Genomic DNA, 22,115 nt, shown 5'->3' with positions numbered 1-22,115 from the left:
GGAAATACAGAAGTTCATAAAGCTATCCTTTTGGAGCTTACTTGGTAATAATAGGCAAATCTAAAGTGTGAAATACTGACTGCTCTGCAGTGCTGTACAAAATTACAGCATATTCTCCCCTGGAAAACAAAGTACTGTACCTCGTACTGTATTTCAACTAATGATAATACAGGGCACCTAACTTCAGAAGCTCAAATTACATACTTGTAGAAGCTGAACAAAGGAGTATTTTGATTAGTAAGTTAATGAGAATTGAATTTCCCCAGGCTTAATGGGCAAGAACTTCTGATAGGTATCTCAAGATACTGAACACTGTACATTAGAACACTGTATTAATCTTTGGCAAATACCTAGGTTTAAAGAAGTCACAGAAATACAGAGTTGTATTTCTGGCTGCTCATAATCCCTGGCTGTTCTCAACTTCCTTTTACTGATCTATAAGTTAGTGCTCTAAATGAGAATTTTACCTATAATTTCAGATTGATTATGATGGACTTCCAATATAAGCCTAACCAAAAATGACCTAAGTATCCGACACAATCCAGTGGACAGGAGAGCTACTACTTACAATACAAAAATCATAGTGCTACCTTTAACTGCAAGGAGGAAAGATTCTGCTTTTGTACACAACTCAAAATGTGAGCCCAGGTTTTCACAGGAAACTCAAAAATATTAGATACCATTTTTTAATCCCAAACTGTCAATGCAGTAGCAACACAAAATGCAGTTTAACTTTCTTTAAGATAGGCCACAATCTTACTATCCACATCTGCACATTTAGCTAGCCTACAGCCCATCTAGCTACCTGGGCAATGTTTGCGAAGTCACCAGTGCCAAGCCCAAGAGCCCAGGCCTGGCCAGAACACAGCTGGGCCTGTTCCAGGCAACCAGTAGCTAAGGTGGTAAGAGGATCATAGAACTTGGGTTGGAAAATATCTTCAATATCATCAAGTCCAACAGCCTAGCAACACCACTGCATTCACTATTAAACCATGTGAAGTGCCATATCCACACTTTTCCCACACTTCACCAGAGATGGTGACCTCACCAATTCCCAGGCCAGCCTGTATTGGTACTTTATAACCCTTTCCATAAAGAAACTTTTCCTGATATGTAAACTTCCTCTGGTAGAACTTAGGGCCATTTCCTCTGCCCGGTCCCTTGTTACACGGGAGAATGACACCCACCTACCACTTGTCAGACCTGGAGAACACCTGATTCACTCTTGGACCAACATGTAAACTGGCTACTAAGCAGCACTTCCATCTTACCTGCTAATGTACACAGCCACATTGTACATATTACAGCTTCCTCAACCACCCACACGGCTTTTCATAGAGCCTGTCAGATTCTCCTTTATAAGGAAGATGTCAAATACAGGTGGAGCTTCTTCCTAAAACCCAAGGCAACTGTTTTGGAAGGAAGGAGGAAGACAGTCTAAAACAGAAAACCAACTTTATTTAATGATGCCTCTAAACACATAAGGCTAGGAGTCAGTACTTTTACAACAAGAAGTTCACCTCTTGGAATCCCCACAATGTAATAAGTGCCATGTCAGTTGTTAAAATCAAGTAGTATTAACACTACCACAAGCAACAGATTTTTACAACTTCAGTGTAAAGCATTTATTCAGTAATGCAGCTAAAGAAATACGCACTCCAGTGAAGTTTAGAAATAAGGGAACAGTCTCTATCAACAAGTAGAATTGATGGCAGTATGGACCAGAAGTCTCAGTAAGAGAAATTAATGCAATGGAATGTAGAGCAGCAAGTAATTTGAATCTGTTGGGTCAAGGGTTGGGATGGGGTATGAGATGTGGATTAGGAGCAAATTAACAGATTTCACTATTTCTCCTCTGGCATTGCATTTTTCCGTTTTCTAGGGTTATGCCATTTACTCAAAATCTGCTGTTTAAAATATGCTTAAAAAAAGAAAATATAGTTCTGTATATAAAATGATGGGCTGTACATAGAAAGACTCAGTGGATGATATGAAATTGGCAGTGCCAGAGCAGGTAACTGACACTCTTAAAGGAGACTGGAATGGAGTCTCCACCAAAAGGAGTGCAACTTCCCAATCCAGATAATGCTTGAAGATGCTACACACTCTAGTGAACCATGAATGCACTGCTATAGTTATGCTGCTGCTTTACAAATTCCGTCCTGATGAAGGTTCCTTCTTGTCCAGCTTCTAATTCAAGTGTTCTTATCTGAAAGAGAAAACATAGTAGTTTGCACTCTATAATATTCAACTATTAAGACAGAAATACTGATGTTGTTTCACATGTATTAATACAGTATATATGAAATGGTACTCTAATTTTGGTAAGTGCTCCAATCAGTTGCTAGCAACAGTCACCGTTCTAAATGAAACCTGTATTGCATAAAGCTTGCACAAAAAATAAATTTCACTACTCCTTGAGACTAGTTTCTATTAAATTCCACGTACTTCGTTAAATCACAAAATAGCATTGGAAAGGTCCTTTCACCCAGTCTAACCCTGACCACCAAGGCAGGGTCACCTAAAGCAGGTGACACACAAATGTGTCCAGGTGGGTTTTGAGTGTCTCCAGAGAGGAAGACTCCACAAGCTCCCTAGGCAGCTGTTCCAGTGCTCTGCCACCCTCAGTGTAAAGAATTTCTGCCTCAAGTTATGGTGGAATTTCTTGTGCTTTAGTTTATGGCCATAGCTCCTTGTCTCTTCTGTGGGCACCACTGAAAAGAGTCTGGCACCATCCTCCTGACACCCACCTCTGAGATATTTGTATGTATTGATGAGATCCCCTCTCAGTCTTCTCCAGATCAAACAGGCCCAGCTCCTGCAGTCTCTCTTCATAAGAGAGAAGCTCCAGACCCGCAAACATCCTTGTGGCTCTCCACTGGACCCTCTCCAGCAGCTCCTTGTCTCTCTTGTGCTGAGGAGCCCAGAACTGGGCACAGCACTCCAGCTGTGGCCTCACTAGGGTTGAGTAGAGGGGAGGGGTCACCTCCCTTGACCTGCTGGCCACATTCTTCCGAATCCACCCCAGGATTCCATTGGTCCTCCTGGCACAGGGGCACTGACAGCTCATGGACAACTTGTGATCCACCAGGAGTCCCAGGCCCTTTTCCACAGAGCTGCTCTGTAAGAGGTCAGCCCCAGCCTGTGCTGGCACTTGGGGCTGTTCCTCCTCAGGTGCTGGACCCGGCACTTGCCCTTGTTGAGCCTCATTAGGTTTCTCTCTGCCCAACCCTCCAGCTGATCAAGGTCCCAGGGAATGGCAGCAGAGCCTTCAGGTGGATCAGCCACTGCCCCCAGTTTAGTGTTACCAGCAAACTTGCTGAGGGTGCATTTGATCCCTTCCTCCAGATCACTGATAAACAAGTAGAATAAAATTTGTCTTAGTATTGATCCTTTGGGAATACCACTGGCCTCCTGCTGGACTCTGCTGCACTGATCATGACCCTCTGAGCTCTGCCATTCAGTCAGTTCTTGATCCACTTCACTGTCTATTCCTCTAACCCACATTTCCTGAGCTTACCTATGAGGATGTTAGGGGAGACAACATCAAAACCCTTGCTGAAATTAAGGTAGTGCTGATACCATCTGATCCAGGCAGATAGGTGGGTACCCAAGCTGATAACTGAGATGTAATCTCAGCTCTGGGTGGGAGCCTGAGACAAGAAGCTGTGAACTGCAAGCCTTTATTAGGGTACTATGGGGCATGAATATGGGTGACAGCAGCCAGGTAAATGGACAATGACAGACACATCAGGAGGTGGGAATTTTGGGTAACAAAGGAGAGGAAGACTGGTGATACAATCTAGGTGGATTGACGTAGAGAGTGGGGACAGAAGCTGAAGACTCAGAAGGAAGAGCAAGACTTGCACACAGGGAGACTGAGGATGCAAAAGATCTGGGATTCCTTTACAGAGGGTCCTGCTCAGAGATACCAGCTCAAGCGGTTTCTGTGTTACTGGGCTGTGAATAAATGCCTTTATGGACTGAGACATCTGAGACACTGCTATGGGAAACCTGGAGTCAAACCTCTAAGGAAGCCTGGTCTGCCTGCATGTGAGTGTGGCCTGTGTAAGGAGTCAAGCAGGGCACCTGCCAGCTCACTGGAGTCACCCACTGTGCAGGGCCTTCACTCCCAGTAGTGAAAGTCTCTGACATTGGGAATGTCACTGCCAGAGAGTCTCATGAATGGCCAGACTGGAAAGTTTCTTTAACAGCAGACAACATCCACTGCTCTCCCCTAGCAAACCCATCCTGCCATGTCATCTTAGAAGGCTATTGGTGAAGTATGACTTTCACCTGCCTACTCCCAATGGCCATCCTGACTACCTGGTGAATCCATCCTGACTATTTCTCACGACCTACATTTCTTGTACATGCATGGTGATGATCTTCAGAGTGATCTGTTCCACCACCTTTCCAGGGATGATGGTGAGGCTGACTGGCCAGTAGTTTCCTGCTGCCCTTTTGGAAGATAGATGTAAGATTTGCTTTCCTCCAGTCATCAGGCACCTCCTGTTCTCCATTTCTCAAGGATAATGGAGATAGCTTAGCAACTTCATATCTGCCAGCTCCCTCAGCATCCATGGGAGTATTCTGCTGGAATCCATGGATTTATCAGTGTTCAGTCTGTCTAGCTGACAAGACTAATTTCTTCAGCCTTCCTCTCTTAACTCTGAGGATTGGGATTCCTGAAGGACAGCCTCAGCAGTAAAGACAAAGGCAAAGAAGGGATTCACTAATTAGTGACTAGTGGAGGTATTCACACTGCCACCTTCAAGACATCCTATCACCAAGACACCCATCTGCTTCAAGAATGTCCCCACACTTTCCCTAATCCTCATTTTCCTGCTGATGTACTTATCATTGACATCCCTTGCCAGACTCAATTCCAAGTGGGCAGTGGCCTGCCTCATCACATCTCTGCATACCATCTCTTTTCACGGAAGTCCTCCTTTACTAGTTCATTTTTATCAATGCATTTCAATAATTTAAGCTCGCATGTAGCTAAACACTGCAATACTGGTTAAACAGTTGACACTTCTGTTGGAGATGGGCTAAGAGGATAGGCAGGCTGGAATGAAGGATAGTTCTATCAACACCTGAACAAACTCAAATCAGTTTCAGTGACCTATGACACATTTCTAAATAGCCAAATTTGTTCAGAGTAAACACAAAACTTCAAACTATCATTGTGAATTCTCAAAATCTAACTTCAGATTATTCAAAATTCAACTGCAGATTGCAGTTAATGCCCCTTAAGGCTTTTTTTTTTTTAAAGCTCCAGATTACAGCAGAAAGTCAGATGAACATTTTTTTCTTGTACTTGAACAATGCTGATAGAACTCTAGAACTAAAGGAAGCATGTTTCCTTTATTTTTAATGTCTCATCCTCTATGAGGAGTAAGCATACAGTTTCCCTCCACTTCCATAGCACAGTTCAACTACTCAGAGGTTATTCATGACAGTATAGCCAGTGAAAGAATGGACAAAATCTTGATGCATAAAGAAGACAGACACTTACCCTTCAATTTATGTAGTAAGTTAATGGGACTTCATGTACCATCCATCTGTTGACAGGATACCAGCAAAGATGACAGGGAGTATTTGCTTTCATTAGGAGAGTTTGGCAATGGCATCTTGGTAAATCCTTCATCCATAGAATGAACATCATAATTTTTCTCTCCTTCTTCTGCACTTAGTTCAGCTCTGTAACTTTCAGATTTGTCTCCATTATGTGTTTGATGTAGCTCCTCTTCACTCTTAGATGCAGTCCTTTTTAGCACTTCATGTGAGTTGGACAGCAACTGTATATCTATGTCCAATTTTTTTATATCCTCATTTTCTGAGCCATCCATTAAATTTTCACTGTCCACTGTATAAAAAACGGAGTCTGAGCTTGCAGATATGTTGAGATCTATACTATCATATTCTGGAAGTGTCTCATCCAATATCCCCCTGTCAGTAGTTTCATGACCAACAGAATTTAATAGCATCTCATCCATCGGAAAACTGCAACAGTGGTCTGAAAGTAGTGTATTTGTTCTACTACCACTTTTCAAACAAATATCTGGAATATTCGTGCTCTTCTCTACATTCTGCAAAGTCTGGCTTAGATCTTCTACAGAACTTCCACTCAAAGCAGAACAATCTACTTCCTCTGATTCAGTTTGCTCACTTTCTTGAATTCCAGATGTTTTTGAATCTGAAGATTCAGATCTATGACTTACGCTCTCCTGCTCCTGAAAACTAGATTCTGTAGAACTTAATTGAGATTTCTTTTCTGACACAGGAGGACCACTGTCAGATACAGGAGATGCAGGTTCAGAGCACACAAAGGTGGAGTCCACCTGCTCCTGCATACTGGGTGTAGCATTCATTGAAGATTCTTCTGTCACCACTTCAGTTGAGGACAGCTCTAGGTCTAATGAGCCCTCAGTCTGAATAGCTTTTCTCCACGAACTTCTAATTTCAGTAACTAAAAGGAACAAACCAAGGTAAAATTTTAGTACCTTCAATCAATCTATTTTTATTCTGTCCCTTCAGTAACATAAGCAATCTAAGAGGGAAATGTACAGCTGCTTTATATAGTTTATGTTTTCTCAACACAAAGAGGATTCTACGTAAGAAAAAAGTCTCTTAAATTGAATTCACAGTATTCACATCTTATTCGGTCTACTGTGTTGTGTTACAGAGTGAGCCATTAGAAAAACATGCAACACAACCAAAATAATTTATCTTTTTCTTCTTGTGTGACATGCCAATGAACAAACCACTTTTTTTAATCGATGAGCATTACAAAAACAGTTTTAAACTCACGCAGATTTTCTGGAGTGCGGGGTATTTGTTTCCTTGATATAAAGGGGTTAAAAGACAGGGCACTAATGAGATCATCTAATGCCATTCCTTTTTCTTCACCACTGGCAGGTGACTCAGAGGTCACTGACTTTGCCATCTGTAGGATGTCAGAAAACAGCAAATTCAGAGAAAGCAAAATTATAACCTCTTTGTTTCTGTCAGTTATAGTTCAAAATAAATCTCATTCTCCAAATCATCTGGAGAATTTGGAATATCCTAACTTTTCTGCTATTTACTACTTAGGTTCACAATGACCATAGTATCCTACAAACACAAAATGAAGATAAGGGACTGAAATCAGATTCAGTTCTCAGTTCACTCATCACCTATGAATCTACCTTTCAAATAAGAAAGTGTGCTCAGATAGAATATATTTAAGACATTAGCCAAGAACTGCATAAGCGTGAAGACTAGAGATATATTCAAATAAACCAAAAAATTTAGCAGATGAAAAATAACTATAATTTCAGTGAAAAATGCTATTTACTCTCCAAAATAAGATGTGGCACATTTTACAGTAACTCTTGTGAAGGAATTCCTCAGCCAAATATTAAATAAAATACCTAAAAGAAAAAATACATTTCTGCTTAAATTACCAAGCCCCTGTTAAATACTTAACCTGTATAACTTAAGAATTCAACAAGTTCTTTTTGTTTCTGAGTATATGCAGGTGTACTTCAGACTGAAGTGTAATCATACCATGATTCTACTGAACATGCTATTCATTTCATCATGATTTTCAAGTATGATACCAGCACAAACTCCATGCTTTCAGTGTGTACTTTATCATTCCACTCTAAAGTTCTGTGACTCTGTTAACTATCTAGCAGAAAAAGGTAACTTTTGATGTATGTGAATTACAAGAGATATTTTTTCTTATAATTAGTGATTTGTTCTCTGAACTTAGTGATCACTTACTTAAAAACAAACAAAAAGAAATACATCCTAACCTCTTCTGCTATTTCATCTCTGGCTTTCTTAAGAAGGTCATCTGTTTTCATAGGAGACTTTGGCTGGGTAACATTTTCACCTGCATTCTCCATTTCTGAAGTGGGGAATTCTTCCTTTCCATTTTTTAAGATTTTTGGAGGCACAGGTGTTTTATTTCCCACACAGGTACTCAAGGTCTACAGGAATACAGAGGAATTATTAGTAGTTTTTTAATCAAGCAAGGATAGCATGAACTGGTGTAAAAATTCTGAACTGCAATGGCCCCAGTACTCAGTCAACAAAAATATTTCAGTCTTGAATTCTAACTAAATACAAAATCTTTTTACAACTGTATTCAAAGCAGGACCTAAGTAGTGACTAGGATAGATGTTACGTACAACACAGATGACTCATTTGCAACTACCTTGATCGCAGTACAGTGAACAGTTGTACGACGGACAACTGCGCATCCAAGTTGCTTTTACAAAATATTTTAACCCTTAAACTGAAAGAAACAATGTCTGACCACAGCTCATATAAAAAGACTGTTTCAGCAAACAGGGAGTCAGTCACACACTGTATGTTACATAGGAAGTCAGATACAAGGGCACCTACTTCCTACTGTTCTTTCCTAAAGCTTAACAAAGTCACTGAGAGTTAGCTTTTACAATTTTGCCAATCTCAAATGTGTAGAATATTGCTCAAAAAAACCAACAAAAAACCACCCCGAAACCCCACAAAACAAACCAAAGCCCCCCAAAAATCACCCCCAAAACCCTTTCCCACAAAGCCTAAGTTTCAACCAATATGAAAAGGACATGTCTTAAGTTTAACTAATTTCAGAGATGGAAGGTTACATTTTCAATTATCAGGTCTTCATTTTCAGATGCTTCTGACAATGGCACTGGTGGTCTCAAGAGGGGAGAGAGGAAGTGACTAGACAAAAAAAAACCCCAACAATTTTAGAGACAAATTAAACAACTGGAATGCAAAACTTAGAAGGCTGTTATATATTGTGTGCTCCGTATCTGTCCGTTACGATTTCCCTCAATTCGTCCCGGTCATCAGAAAGCAATTTTACTATAGGGAGAACAGCGTGACAATTAGAGCAGCTTTAGCCCTACTTGTGTATCAGCCTCCCAAAACCAGCAAATTAATAAACTCTGCTACTGATTAGCACACAGAAAAATAAAGAGATTTTTCAATACACTTGTAAACAAGTCTTCTGCATTCTTCTCTAAAAGATAACTGAAAAGTCTTCTGCAGACTTGACAACATTTTTTTCCTATGCAGTCTTTGTCTGAACCATTTCTGGTATCCACAGGTCTGTTCCTATATAAACTTGCTGATATTTAACAATCACCTGGCTACCAAAAACTTCAGCCTTACCACTTCTGTTAAGTTTTGTGCCAATCGCATAGCTCTCAGAACTGCAGTCATCACTTGCTAGGAAAAGCACACTTTAAAATGTTTTTGATGTTACCTGTCTGTAGCCTCAGAAGCAGACAAATTGCCATGCTGTATGAAGTCACTGAAAGAAACCCAGGATTAAACTGTTAACTGCTCTGATAGCCTCTGAGACTTACATGCAACTAGATCTACTAATGTCTAAGAATGGATGGCATTCCTTTGCTAACTCCCTTTGTCTCCTAGTAGGCAACATTCACGCATCCGTAGGAGTTGTATTATGAAAGACAGCATTACTCAGAAGGTCATGAAATATTCCTGGACTAAGCAAATAACACAAGGGAAAAGCTTTCTACGACACTATTGTTCTGTGTTTAGCCCTCTGCTGGTACTGTAGGAAGAGGAATCCAAAATATCAAACAGTTCAGCACTGAGTTTTTGCCAAGCTTCAGAGAATCTCCATCTACAGAACAACGTGACTCTAACTCTAAAGAAGAGTAATGAAAAAAGTCTTGTAGAGGTTTAGCCTGAGAAACAGAAGTTTCTGTTCTCTCCATCTGTCTCTTGAATCTTAGAATATTGTTAAAAGGCAAGAAAAAAAACTGTGCAATTTGACTGCTACTCCTCCTATTCAGCAGCAACCAGTTGATCCATCTGTCGTGAGCTGGAGAAAGCAGGAGTTACTTTAGGAGTATTTTGCTAAATCAAGTAGTTGTGATGTAATGAGTGGGCTACTGAAATATTTCACTAATACTCAAGAGGTGCAAAATATGCAAGTCCAATTAGTAAACTTCTAATTTTTCTACTGTTTTTTCATCAAAATCTTATTAAGCATACCATCTTGAGCGTGCTGATGTTGTATCCATCATGGTTTCCAAAGCCTCATCATTTTTCCCACAGCATTCTTCATGACAAGAGTCATCATTATCTAGAAAAGCAACCAAAAAGTTTTAGTATTGCTTTCCATTTTCTTCACTTAGGCTTCCCATGTGACACAGCTCACTCACACTACTTCTGTAATCTACTCACTGGATGGATTTTATGAATGCTTCTGGAAAAATAAATTAATACTTAAATAGGATAGTACTATCAGTCCTTTTGCTCAGGCAGTACCTGTAGCTATAGATGCCACTAGCAGCCAGCACCTCTTTCTGTTGTTCCTGAACACATCCAAGAAGCATGATTCTATCTGCTGCCCTGCACATTTCAATCAGACTTTCCACCTTCCTCCAAAGTATAATCCCAGCCACATCATCATTATCCCCTCCTCTCCATGTACACCTCAATTCCACGAAGCACAATTCCACCCACCTTTACCCCAACTGTGTTAATCAATAAATATCTCTGTGGATATGCTCATCCCTCTTACTGCGTCAGTCCAAGCAAGACAAAGCTTTGCGTAAGTAAATGTTACAGAAGTAAATGTTTTGAATGCTATTGGAGGTACACATACCTCAATCATGGACTTTCTAGAACAATGTACTAACTCTGGCATATCTTGAATACACAACCAAAGTTTAACCTCAGTAGGTCTCTACTAATCCCAATTTCAGCTTCTGCAAGGACAAATGGCATTTCCTGTCACATTCAACTCAACAACGCATCAAAAATCCAAGCTCACTTCCAGTAGTTAGGTCAGTATTTTGCTTTTGGAGTTGACCATATTAACAGGCAAAAGTTTTCTTAGTGGCTGTATTCTCCGATAATGCATCTTAACCACAGGGCAGAGAGAATGTCACAGACATCAATTTGTCTCAAGCTTTCTCATTCTAACAGCTCACAGCATCATTGTACAGTGCTTCAATCTTTAAATTTTTTAAGGCAAACTATGTTCCAAATCCAACTCTGTGCCTCTCCTCTGCAGCTTCTAGCCTTATACCTACATACACTCAGATGGCTGGAGCAGTACTTTCACCTTGGTAACAAAAGGATCTTCCTACCATTGTTTTGAATCTTGACATTCCAATACACTCTTGCTATGCCATTTTTCCTAAAAGGGACCGTAAATTACGTGGTTCAAGCAGTCTTCCCTCTTGCTTTATAGCTTTTGACTTGTAACTCTGTACTAGTGACAGACAGGACTTGGTCAATAAGTAAAATGAGGTTACCCAGTAAAATATCATCAGATCATCAGCCGATTAGTACATGCAACAACCATGCCTGATCTGACTGAATGCAACCAACACAGATCAAGTGAGGTCCTGATCAAATGGCACAGTGACTAAGGAATAAAGTATTTCAGAATGCACCCAGTATTTCAGGGGAAGATAGTTACCTGGGAGGACACTTAAATTTCTTTTCCTAGATGGTCAATGGGAAAAGTTTTATCTTCTTTCTCTGTTTATTGCTCCTCCAACCCAAAGTAACCTTTACTGTTTGACTGAATGTATTCTCAGGAATCCATGAATAAACCTTTACACATGGACATCTATCTCGACATCCTTTGTGCAAGAACAACAAAATATCAAACAGTTCAGCACTGGGTTTTTCCAAGCTTCAGAGACTCTCCAAAATACTACGAAATTGAAAAATGCAAGGCAATTTTGGCAAAGGGTCATTCAAAACCCATTACCACAGACTATCAAAGACCATCTGCAAATGCAAGCAGGCAGCCTTTTTGACTCCATGTAACTTTTAACCATTGTGGCAGTGGGGGAGAAGGAAAAGAAGCTTCTCCTGTTCACCTACCTGAAAATGATTGACAAAAGTCACTGTTTTCATCTTCATCTGAAGAACTAGAAGATTGGAGTGATGAAGCTGGTTGCTTTGAAAAGCAAAAGGAAAAATTACACAAGCAGGCAGAAAAAACCCCGTTGATCAGCAGCAATTAACAGACAGTTATTTAAAACAGCTTTTCTGCAGATCAACTGTTAGACTCAACATGAAGCATCCCCCCTCTCTGCTGGGTAGCTACACAAGAGCATAACCTTCTGTCAGTGTGAGCATCTAAATGGGAATTGTTTGTTCATCAAGTACATTGCTTTAAAAGGGGAAAACAGAAATCAGCAAATATTCATACTGAACATATAAATGCTCAGCTTCCACAGGGGGACAGACAAAAACAAAACAAAAACATAATCACTCATGCCAGTCTACCATTTCGGCCAATCTACCATCTCCACTGAATACATCAGGCATTGTAAAGTCAAATGTATTCTCTTTAAGGAACAGTACTTCTTAAAGCAGAGTCAGATAAATTGCACTATGTGAGTCCCCTACCCTTACATCTAAAACTGAAGTGTTGCAACAGTTTAAACACTAGTTTAGACCTATATCCCCTCTCACTTCACCCTTTTCTCTTTCCCAGAATCAGATAAAAAGAACACTACTTACTAGATCATCTTTAAAGATTAAATTAAAAGGACCCTGGCCAAGAAATGTTTTCCACTTCGATTCCCAGATTTTCTGTTTTCGAAAAATAGACTGACACTTCAGCTCACAATGCTGTTGCTTTCTTCTTAGACTATAACATATAAACATGGAAAATGTGTACACCTGTCAGTAGAGATAACAATTTCACATAAAGGGGGAAAGTATTACGTTTTCTCCCTTATCCTGACAAACCTCTGATATGTATCAATTTATTCATGCATTTGTGCATACGCTAAGAACTGAAATTCATAACCAAAAAGGCTGCTGCTCAGTGATCTTCATATTTCTTACAGCAGAATTGGAAAAACTACACTAAAACATCTACACAATTAACTTTAAATTTCCCTAGGCCAGTTTTAGACAAAAGTTTTAAAAATCTCAGCACTTATTAATTCAACAAGACAAAAAAAAAAAAAACCAAAAAAAAAACCACAAACCCCAAAAAAACCCACCCAAACAAAAATCAGATCAGCAAGCAAATGAGGTCCCCAGGAACAAAGGCTAAAGTATTAATGAATCAAACGCAAAAAGCTGAAGTTAACTAGAGAAGAATCTCAGTAAAAAGTGATATAAATAATTAAAACAAACACTACTTTTCCCAGAGGTACAAGAAAAAGACTGAACCAACATGTTTTTGCCATAACATTTTTCTAGAAAAGACTCCAGTAGACATAATCCTACCATTTAAGAAGAAGCAATTAGAGAAAATTTCCCAACAATTACCTTTTTGCATTCAACACCTGTAGTGCATTCTTGCAGGAGGTAACCACATCCTCAATTCTGTGAAGTTCTTTTAATTCACACAGATAATGTTCATCTCTCAATGTCATCAGGGCTTCATTTAACAATTGAATAACTGTTAGGAAATTCAGTTTTCCATCTTGATATAAATTTGCTGTACACAACTTGAAGTAGAACAAGTAATTAAAAAAAAAATTAGTTGACGGTACCAATATCAGAAAGTTATGTCTTCTGTAGTCCGAACCAAGACACTGTATACATTATACTTAGATTCAGGTCCTGATAGTTTCATTCTTCAAAAAATATATTCTAGGTTAAAGCAATACAAGCCAAGAAAACTTCAACCAATGAAGTATTCTGTTTGACCACTGCCCCAAAAGATATGGCACAAACAAAACTGATGCCATAACTGAAAAACACCATATACTACAGAATGGAAACAAAAGCCAATTAGTTGAAGCACCAGTTAAACCAGTCAACATAATTTCAATGTCTAGACAACAAAAAAGTCAAGTACTAATCAGGCAGACTTATCAATGTATTTACTGAACTGAAAAAGTTAATGGGTTAAACATAACAAATACAAAACAGCATTGTAATATGAAGAAATCTTTGCATATGAATTATATGTATTTCATGCATCCTTCCACAATCATCTCTAATAATCCATGAAGTACTTGTTTAATTTTTCAAGGTATTTAATTGCATCCCTGGGGACTAAATGAAAGCAGTTTAGCAATTTAGCAAGGATAAAGGTCACTTACTCCATGTACGTTACATTCAACTCTGTAAGTCAACAACCCTGGAACACTCAAAACAACATCAGTTCCATCTAGAATACGTGGGTTAACATAGTCTTCAAGTACAGAATCCACAACTTCCTTTTCCTTTCTCAGAGATGTAAGCATTTCCACTATAAGTGTCCACATACTGCGGACCTTAATAGGAAAGGACAAAAACACTGGGTTAAAATGTTTGCTGTAATACCTATAATGAGAGAATATCAAAAGAGCAGGAAGGCAGAGGAAAGTGCTATCAAAATTACAGGTAGGCAAGTGCAAATAACAGTATCTGACAATAGGTGTTGCAGAAACATTAGAATTCAACACACTGTCACAGCAGGAACAAAATTCTTACCTTCTGAATTCTCTCAGTTGTGTTATTTTTGTTTTGATCATTTTGTTTCATCCTATATGCACATGCAAAACAAAAGTTCAAGTGGACTACAGTGAAATTATAGTTCATACTTCATAAAACTAAGCATCTAATCTATTTCATACATCCTTAGTTACAAGGAAAAACACTTACCTGCAAGACTGCTCCTGCACAACTGCATATTCAGACTCTGTCAGTTTTATTTCTCTAATTAAAACCCTAGGAAAAAATTAAATAGCTAGTACAGGCTTATCAGAATTGCTTACAGTCATTAAACAATCATATCCATTCTTTCCAAATCTACATACTGAGGCAGTTGTTTCTTATACCCAGCAGGAATAACTAAGTTACTGTAAGTATCTATTAACTACACAAACTACAAATATATTCAGCAATGCTACAGTACCCAAACCCCTCACTTTCAAAAGACCAGAGAACAGAATACTGGAGTACAAGCAGCTGGACCACAGAAGCTCTTTTGTCAAAGTGCTTTTATCGACATTTTAAGCATGTAAAAATGCAGTAGTCTGATTTTCAAAAACACCGGGTGCCTGAATCATGCTGCATTCAAAAGGATCTTCAGAATTCTGGTGCATTGTCAAGAATGAAAAAAACCACTATAAAGAATTACATTTTTGAAGGGTATCACACGGTAAGCAGCAGTATTTCCAAACAAGGTCACAAGAGGCACAGAATTACAGAAATCAGAGTTTAGGAAACTTTGACCTCTGGAAATTGTATTTTTGAGCCTTCCATTGAAAGCAGAATCTTTAATTATGCTACTCATAGTCTTGAATACTTCCAGGAACTGAGATTCCATTTTTGAGGGCAACCTTTTTCACTTTAATTGTTCTCCCCCAAACATCTTGGGCCCGTTGCCTTGTCCTGTCAGAACATATCCTTTTGAAAACCATATTCTCTACAACTACTTTTTAGATACTGAAACTCTGATTAAACCCCTAGCATTGCCTTTTTCAGGCTCAACAAACCAAATTTCTACAGCTTTTACTCATACATTTCACACTCTGCAACTCTAATCCACTGCAGTCCTCTGCTAGTATCTCCCATCTTTCTAATGTAAGTGGGCTGATCAAAACTGAACTCAGTATTCCACATGGCATTAGAATTGCCAGCCCCAGCCAGCAACTAATTACCACACAACTCACTCAATTCCCACCTCCCCAGCCCCAGTAGAACAGGAAGAATCTGAAAAATGGTGAAATTTATGGGCTGAGATAAGAACAGTTTCGTAACTGAAATAAAAACACTGTAACATAGATGTAAAGAAGAAAAAGAGAAGAGTAAAACTGAAGAAAAATGAGTGATGCAAAATACAATTGCCCACCATCTGCTGACCATACAACACGGTAGGCTGCTGGTCCTGATTACAAGGACACTGCTGACTCATGCTGAGCTTCTGGCCCCATACTTTCATTTCTGATTCTTAGCAGAGCTACTCCCCAGCTAATTACCCACAAACCTGTGCTGCTGTTGGGGGCTATTCTCTCTCTCAGGTGCAGGACCTCACACTGGTCCTTGTTAAACCCCACACAATGTTTGTTGTGCAAGTCTCCAGACCCAGCACGGTCTTTCTGTGAAATGCTTCTCCATTGCAGTGTATCTTTCTTCCTCACAGTTTGGCACCATCTGCAAGTTTGGTGGGTTTGTATTCAAGCCTGTCATCCACATTCCTCAAGACACAGCATCAGCCTAATAGGAATTCCACTCATAGACCAGTTATGATTTTGAGACACTATCACCCTTTGGGATTACCCCTTTACCTAGCCTTCTGTCTTTCCAAATACATCAGATTTGTTCTAAAACAACATCAGGTAAGTATCCCTGTACTCTTGGACGAAAGCAAAGAAACTTTTGCTTTATCCTCTTCTGCTATCAGTGTTTTGTTGCTTCTTTCGCTATTGCTTCTTAGCACAGAGACTGGGCTACTGATCTTACCCATGCAGCCTGAGGCATGGTACATATTGGGTATTCCAACCTGTAAGACTCGCAACTTACCATTTTGTTCAGAAGCAGATCTAAATCCCCCATGTACTTCCACTTCCTAATAATATACTACAGGTACTACAGGATTCTTTCTTCAAGCTCTTATCAGGCTCTTGGAGCTTTAGCTGAACTTTGGCCTTCCTAGCTACATCACTGCACACCTGAGAAATATTTCTGTGTTTGTGTTATGGTGTCAGTTCCCTTTTCTACATTCCATATGTTGCTACACTGTCCTAATTAGGCTGGTTATGTGTTGCACCTTTTCTTTTTTCACTTAAGGAGATGGATCACACATGAGTTTCAGCAAGGATTCTCTTAAAGTATCCTATCACTCATGAGCTTTCCTGCTTTCCACAAGATACCTCCTACAGTTGCCTAGGCCAGAGGAAAGACACTCAAAAGGCCAGTGTCATCAGTTTTCCTCATCTTCCTCACATTCCTTTGGATTTAAAGTTCTACAGTCTTGGCTGCAGTGACCATATGAGCCGTGTAACATCTCCAAAGAAGTTGTTTCTTTCATTTACATGCAGTGAGTTCAAAAGAGTACCGAGCCTACTCAGCAGACTCAGTGATTGCATTACGTCATCCTCTAGGTACTCCCATTTCCTACACTGTTAATGCACCACTGAACTACCTTCCCAGCAAATACCAGGGTGAGCTGAAGCCCTCTGTGAGAATCAAGGCCAGCAGAAACCCACCATGAGGTCTCCCTGGATGCTAAACCCTCACCCAAAGGTATGAAACAGACCAGTCCTCTTGTATGGAGCTATACTACACACACTGACACTGCTCTTTAACCTACAGTGCAACTCCTCACCCTTTTCTGCCATTTAATAAACAACTCACAACTGTCCATGACAGTGCTCCAGTCATGTAAACTATCGTACAAAATTCTGTAAATTCCAGTGATAAATAACTCTATGCTTGCAGAGAAAGTTTGAGGCCTTGACACTTCTCAAGCCGGGAGTGTTTGCCATAAACAACAGCTAAGAATAGCATACATTTGGTGAAATAATTCAGGTTTAAGTAAATAAAATGTGTCTCACAGTCACTAAACAAAACCAAGTGTTTCATCCTGAGAATATCATATTTTAGGATATGACCCTTCAAAAGAAATCACACTGCTTTACATGTAGAATTCCCTGACCATTTTAATGCCCAAGTAACATACAGCATCCCCTAAATGATTCATTTCATTAGACTATTATGCTTCACAAAAGACCTACAAGCAGTAGAACTGTTGGTGAAAGAAGATAAAAGGGGAAAATAAGGGAAAAGTTCAACAGAATGAGTTCTGTGGTGTAAAGCATAAATAGACTTTTCAAATCCTTTTAAAAACACATACACATAACTCAGCTTTTATGAAAAGATTCACTTACTTTTAATGTATTACTTACTCTGCTTTTTTGTTATATTCTTGAATAACAAAATCTTCCCTTTGAAGAATTTGCAGCAGTTTATTGTATGCAACTCTGTGTCTTGCTTTTGCTATGTACATATCCTCAGGTGCCCACATTACAGCTTCAGCAAAAGGTATATCAGTGCCTAAATAGAAGTCAGCGTTTGGATTATATTATTTGCTTTTAAAAAATGGACAGCTTCCTAATCTACCTAAATCAAACTGCGAATCACAAATCAAGATGCTCATTTTTACCTGGACTGAAATACAGCATGCACTGTACTGCCTCTTTTGCCTTTTCTTCTGTTGTATACATCTTCATTCCCTCACTCTAACTCCCCTTCTATATTGTTTACATTACAGTACAATATGCCTGAAACAGACAAATCTGATCCTTCAGAATTCCTCAAGTTCCGAGAAAGAAAATAGTGTAGCCGTCCAATAATTTTGGACCAAACCACTACTTGTGCAGGTAATGGTGCCGAGCGTTGCACAGGTAAACCTTGGAACAAGACCCATAAAGCAATAGAGAGCAAAACCATCTGCCTTGTTCTATCAGCAGTAGCGCTGTGCAAAGGCACAGAATCCTGTGAAAGACTCTGACCTGAGAAGCCAACTAAGAACTACTTAAAGCTCCCATCATATATTAAAGACTTGACAGATTTACAAACATTACCAATGAAGCTTTTTTATTGTCCCATACAGCTTACCTACAGAGAGCTTTTTCAGGTCTTCAATCATTACATATCTTGCAAAATGGTAGAACATTTGAACAAATTTAGCACCACCAGGACAAATCAGCGTGGAAGGTGTAATTTGTGGAAGACCTGTTTCCTCTTCCTTCTAGAGAAGTACAATAATTAAAAGCAAAAACAACAGCTATCAAAGACTTGTCTGCATACCAAAATCCTGCAGATTACCCACTAGCAAGCGTCATGCAAAGCTAAATGACTTTGCCACCACAGTTGACACCTGCTGTAGTCAGCAGAAGAGAATAAAGCTTTTTTCAATGTTCCCAACACCCAGCTAGTTCTGTACACAAGACAGTTTCAATCCAAAGACAGACATCAGTGTTGGATTAATGTTAAAAACTGGTGCACTCCTCATTCCTAACTGGTAATCTCTGAAAACACATTCAAGTTTTCTTTTGTATTTTCTACTGAAGTAATGAATCAGTGTACTTTGATCATATTTAAAAATATTGCATCAGTGGTTTTCACCTCATCCACTATTACTAAAATACAGACGTGTTGAAGAACATAAAGACAAGATTTTTAGAACAATCATTAAAACAAAGGCAGTATAAGAGAGCAACATAATAACCAACGATACCTGATGCAGTCAGTTTTGCTTTGTCTTTAGAAACATTGCCTCACATTTTAGCCCCTTTCCCGATATACAAGAAAACACTATTAATTAAGTTTTTCATGCATGTGAATCAGTTTTCACAATAAGAAACACTTCCCAGGCAACTTAAATAAACACACCCTCAAGCCAAAGGAAGTTATTCTCACCCAGGGCTAAGGGACTGTCTAGACTTCCATTTAATCAAATACTGTTACCCAAAAGCAAGCCACAGCACTTTTAGGACCCAACTAGGTCTCTGTCTTCTAAATTCCCCAATGCCAACATCTTTTCTTCAAAGAAGTCCAAGATAAACTATATGAAAGAATATATAAGGCAAAGTTGAATTTTTTAATTTAAAAAATCCTTATTTAAAACTGATATAAAACTGTTCCCTCAAAAAAAAAAGAGTAAGGTCACAGAAACCAACTGAGCATCAACTTCCACTTTTCAAAATACTCACTGAAATTTCTCTTAGCCACAGAGAGCAGTGCTTCCTAAATCCAGGATCTGGTAACATTCTATATTCATATTGCCTTTTCATTTAAAAAGGATGAGGTAGTAGGGAAAAAAAAAAGAAAAAAACATGTCAAAACACATTCAGATATTCAGACAGCTAATTAACCATTGTTAAAACAAGAGTAAGACACAGATTTCTTATTGATGCTAAGCCAGAAAATGAGGGGCATATACCCTAGACCAAGAATAGATGAAAGTTTGTTAAATGACAATGTTTTCTTTCCATAAGTTAATTACAGATTATTTCAGAGAGAGATTTGTCTGCAGCTCTTTCTAACTTGTGACAAGGGAAGAAGAAAAAAAAAAGAGGGGAGAACCCTGACTATTTTCATATCACTGGTCTTCCTCCTGCCATGTCTTCAAATACATAAGCTGAAACAACTCTTCTATACTAAAGAAACCATTAAAAAGCACAGGGTTCTTGCCATGTTGAAGATCCTGGCAACAATTCACAAATGGCAAATGTTATTATCTGTTTGGTCTAAAAGAATGGACAGGTAGACTACTTATCAGCTATTAAAATTTATATCAAAGTTGCCAAGTAACAGATAGTAACAGAAACAACTAATTAAGGCAGGGTTTCGGACTGATCAAAATTGATTGACTGAGTTGTGATCAAAAGGAAACAAATTCTCTGACTACATGCTCTTCTTCCAAAGTTTTCCCCAAGAAATCTTCTTCCCCTCCAGCAACTACATAAAATATATTCTTAATTAAGGGCACAGCAGTAACCTCAGAATCAAACACTTACGTGAAAGTTTCTCTTGCACGGTGCTTATCCAGCTTCCCAAACAAGAAGCAGGCAGTGAGAGAAAATGCACCGCTGTTTGGTTGAGCAAACATATCCCTAATACACAAATAAACAGCCACATCAGAAGCAGTTACAGTGACAAATTAACAGAACATTTTTCCTGGCTGTTCAAGACTACAGAACAGTGTTATATTACAGAGTAATTAATCGAACGCTTTATTTCCTATGCAAAAGTATACACCTTTGATCCTATTTAACAAGGGTGAAATCCAGGGCTGCAGCTAAAACAGTGTGGCCAGCAGATCAAAGGCGGCGATTCTGCCGCTCAGTTCTCTCTTGTAAGACCCCCACCTGGAATGCTGCAATCAGTTCTAGTGCCCCCAACGTAACAAGGACATGGAACTGTTGGAGCGAGCCCACAGAAGGGGCACGAAGTATAAAGGCAGACTGGAGCACTTCCTACAAAGACTGAGAGAGCTGGGGCTGTTCAGCCTGGAGAAGGTTGCATGAAGACCTTACAGCAACTTTTACAGTATCTTAAGGGGGCCTACAGGGAAGCTGGAGAGGGACTCTTCGTCAGGAATTGCAGTGACAGAACAAGAAGTAATGGATACATGTTGAAAGAGGGAAAAATTAGGTTAGATAATTGGGAAAAAATCTTTATTATAACAGTAGTGAGGCACTGGAACAGGTTGCCCAGGGAGGTTGCAGATGCCCCGTACCTAGCAGTGTTTAAGGCCAGTCTGGGTAAGGCCTTGAGCAGCCTGGTCCAGTGAGACGGCCTACGGCGGTGGGGCGGAGGTGAGATCTGTGTGATGTTTAAAGGTCCATTTTAGGCCTCTAACAATCTACGATGCTACGAAACAATTCCAGCAAGAGCGTTATCTTTCAAGGCAAGTTTTCAAAACGCGCCAGGAAGCCCCTCACCTCGTCTTCCGCGACTGTGCGGGTAAGCAAGAGTTCTCACCATTCCTGGGCTTGATTTCTTCAGAAAGCCTGAGCTGATATGAACTGCAGCGGCACTGCGGGCATTTCCCGGGCACTCTGTGTCGCCAGGGGCATCAGGCCCCTAGGCGGCCATGGCGAGACGCTCCCGCCTCGCGCTCCCGAGTCGGACCCCCTGCCTCCGCCCTCCGCCGGATCTCCCTAGCACTAACCTCCCCAATCCTATGTCATGGTAGCGCTCCGGCTGGAAGCCCAAGGCCAGCAAACAGAGCCAGAGGTGATCGCTCTCCCACTCGGTGTCCATGGCAGCTCTCGGCACAGGCCAGGCGAGCGAGCAGCCAGCGAGCCCCTCCTGCCCCTCAGAGCGTGCCATCTTCCCGAGCCCGCCAAAAGCTCCCGCGCGCGGGCCCTCCCACACCACGCCCCCACCCTCGCGAGACCTCCCGTCCTCCCTCAGCGCCCGAAGACGAGGCGAGCACGGCGCGCTGCCTCACGGGAGCTGTAGTCCGAATGCCGCTGTCCCTCCAAAGAGCCCTTCCTTTAAATAAGGTTTCTGTAAACGGATAGCAGAAATTACGGATTGCTGGGAAAAAAACAAACAAACAAACAAAAAAAACCACACCAGAAAAAAATTAACCACCCACCCACCCACCCACACACACAAAAACAAACAAACAAACCAACCACACTCCA

At 40.0% G+C, this 22,115-nt stretch overlaps 1 protein-coding gene and 1 non-coding gene across 5 annotated transcripts; both read right to left on the bottom strand.

The window, feature by feature from the left end:
* Window positions 1-1,438: 1,438 nt before the first annotated feature.
* Window positions 1,439-21,810, bottom strand: HAUS6 (HAUS augmin like complex subunit 6). 4 transcript variants are annotated; one of them, XM_066180804.1, is made up of 18 exons: window positions 21,635-21,810; window positions 20,478-20,573; window positions 19,671-19,743; window positions 18,574-18,706; window positions 17,862-18,009; window positions 14,614-14,679; window positions 14,443-14,494; window positions 14,070-14,243; window positions 13,288-13,469; window positions 12,526-12,655; window positions 11,881-11,956; window positions 10,030-10,120; window positions 9,269-9,316; window positions 8,643-8,721; window positions 7,806-7,982; window positions 6,817-6,952; window positions 5,522-6,475; window positions 1,439-2,209 (listed from the first exon to the last, which is right to left on the bottom strand). In XM_066180804.1, the coding sequence occupies exons 1-17, from the start codon at window positions 21,793-21,795 to the stop codon at window positions 5,553-5,555; spliced, it is 2,745 nt and encodes a 914-aa protein (XP_066036901.1). In that variant the 5' UTR covers window positions 21,796-21,810; the 3' UTR covers window positions 1,439-2,209; window positions 5,522-5,552. The 4 variants fall into 4 exon arrangements, with proteins under 4 accessions (XP_066036901.1, XP_066036904.1, XP_066036903.1 ...); XM_066180807.1 differs by lacking the exon at window positions 21,635-21,810 and adding an exon at window positions 21,405-21,438; XM_066180806.1 differs by lacking the exon at window positions 21,635-21,810 and adding an exon at window positions 21,200-21,349.
* LOC136289078 (small Cajal body-specific RNA 8) lies at window positions 8,797-8,927 on the bottom strand. The gene has a single exon (XR_010720703.1). It is a non-coding gene; the product is annotated as a small Cajal body-specific RNA 8 (non-coding RNA).
* Window positions 21,811-22,115: the final 305 nt, after the last annotated feature.

Source organism: Chamaea fasciata, unplaced genomic scaffold (assembly GCF_029207755.1).
Source record: "Chamaea fasciata isolate MVZ Bird 193981 ecotype frontalis unplaced genomic scaffold, bChaFas1.0.hap1 SCAF_4, whole genome shotgun sequence".
Classification (NCBI taxonomy): domain Eukaryota; kingdom Metazoa; phylum Chordata; class Aves; order Passeriformes; family Sylviidae; genus Chamaea; species Chamaea fasciata.
This window is presented reverse-complemented; position numbering and strand designations above follow the sequence as displayed.

Excerpts from the sequence above, each read along its gene's own strand:
- HAUS6 (XM_066180804.1), bottom strand. The coding sequence starts at position 21,795 with ATGGCACGCTCTGAGGGGCAGGAGGGGCTCGCTGGCTGCTCGCTCGCC. Across the intron at positions 10,121-11,880 it reads CTTTTGTCAATCATTTTCAG|ATAATGATGACTCTTGTCAT; the intron begins GTAGGTGAACAG and ends TTGCTTTTCTAG. Across the intron at positions 7,983-8,642 it reads AAGACCTGATAATTGAAAAT|ACCTTGAGTACCTGTGTGGG; the intron begins GTAACCTTCCAT and ends GTATTCCTGTAG.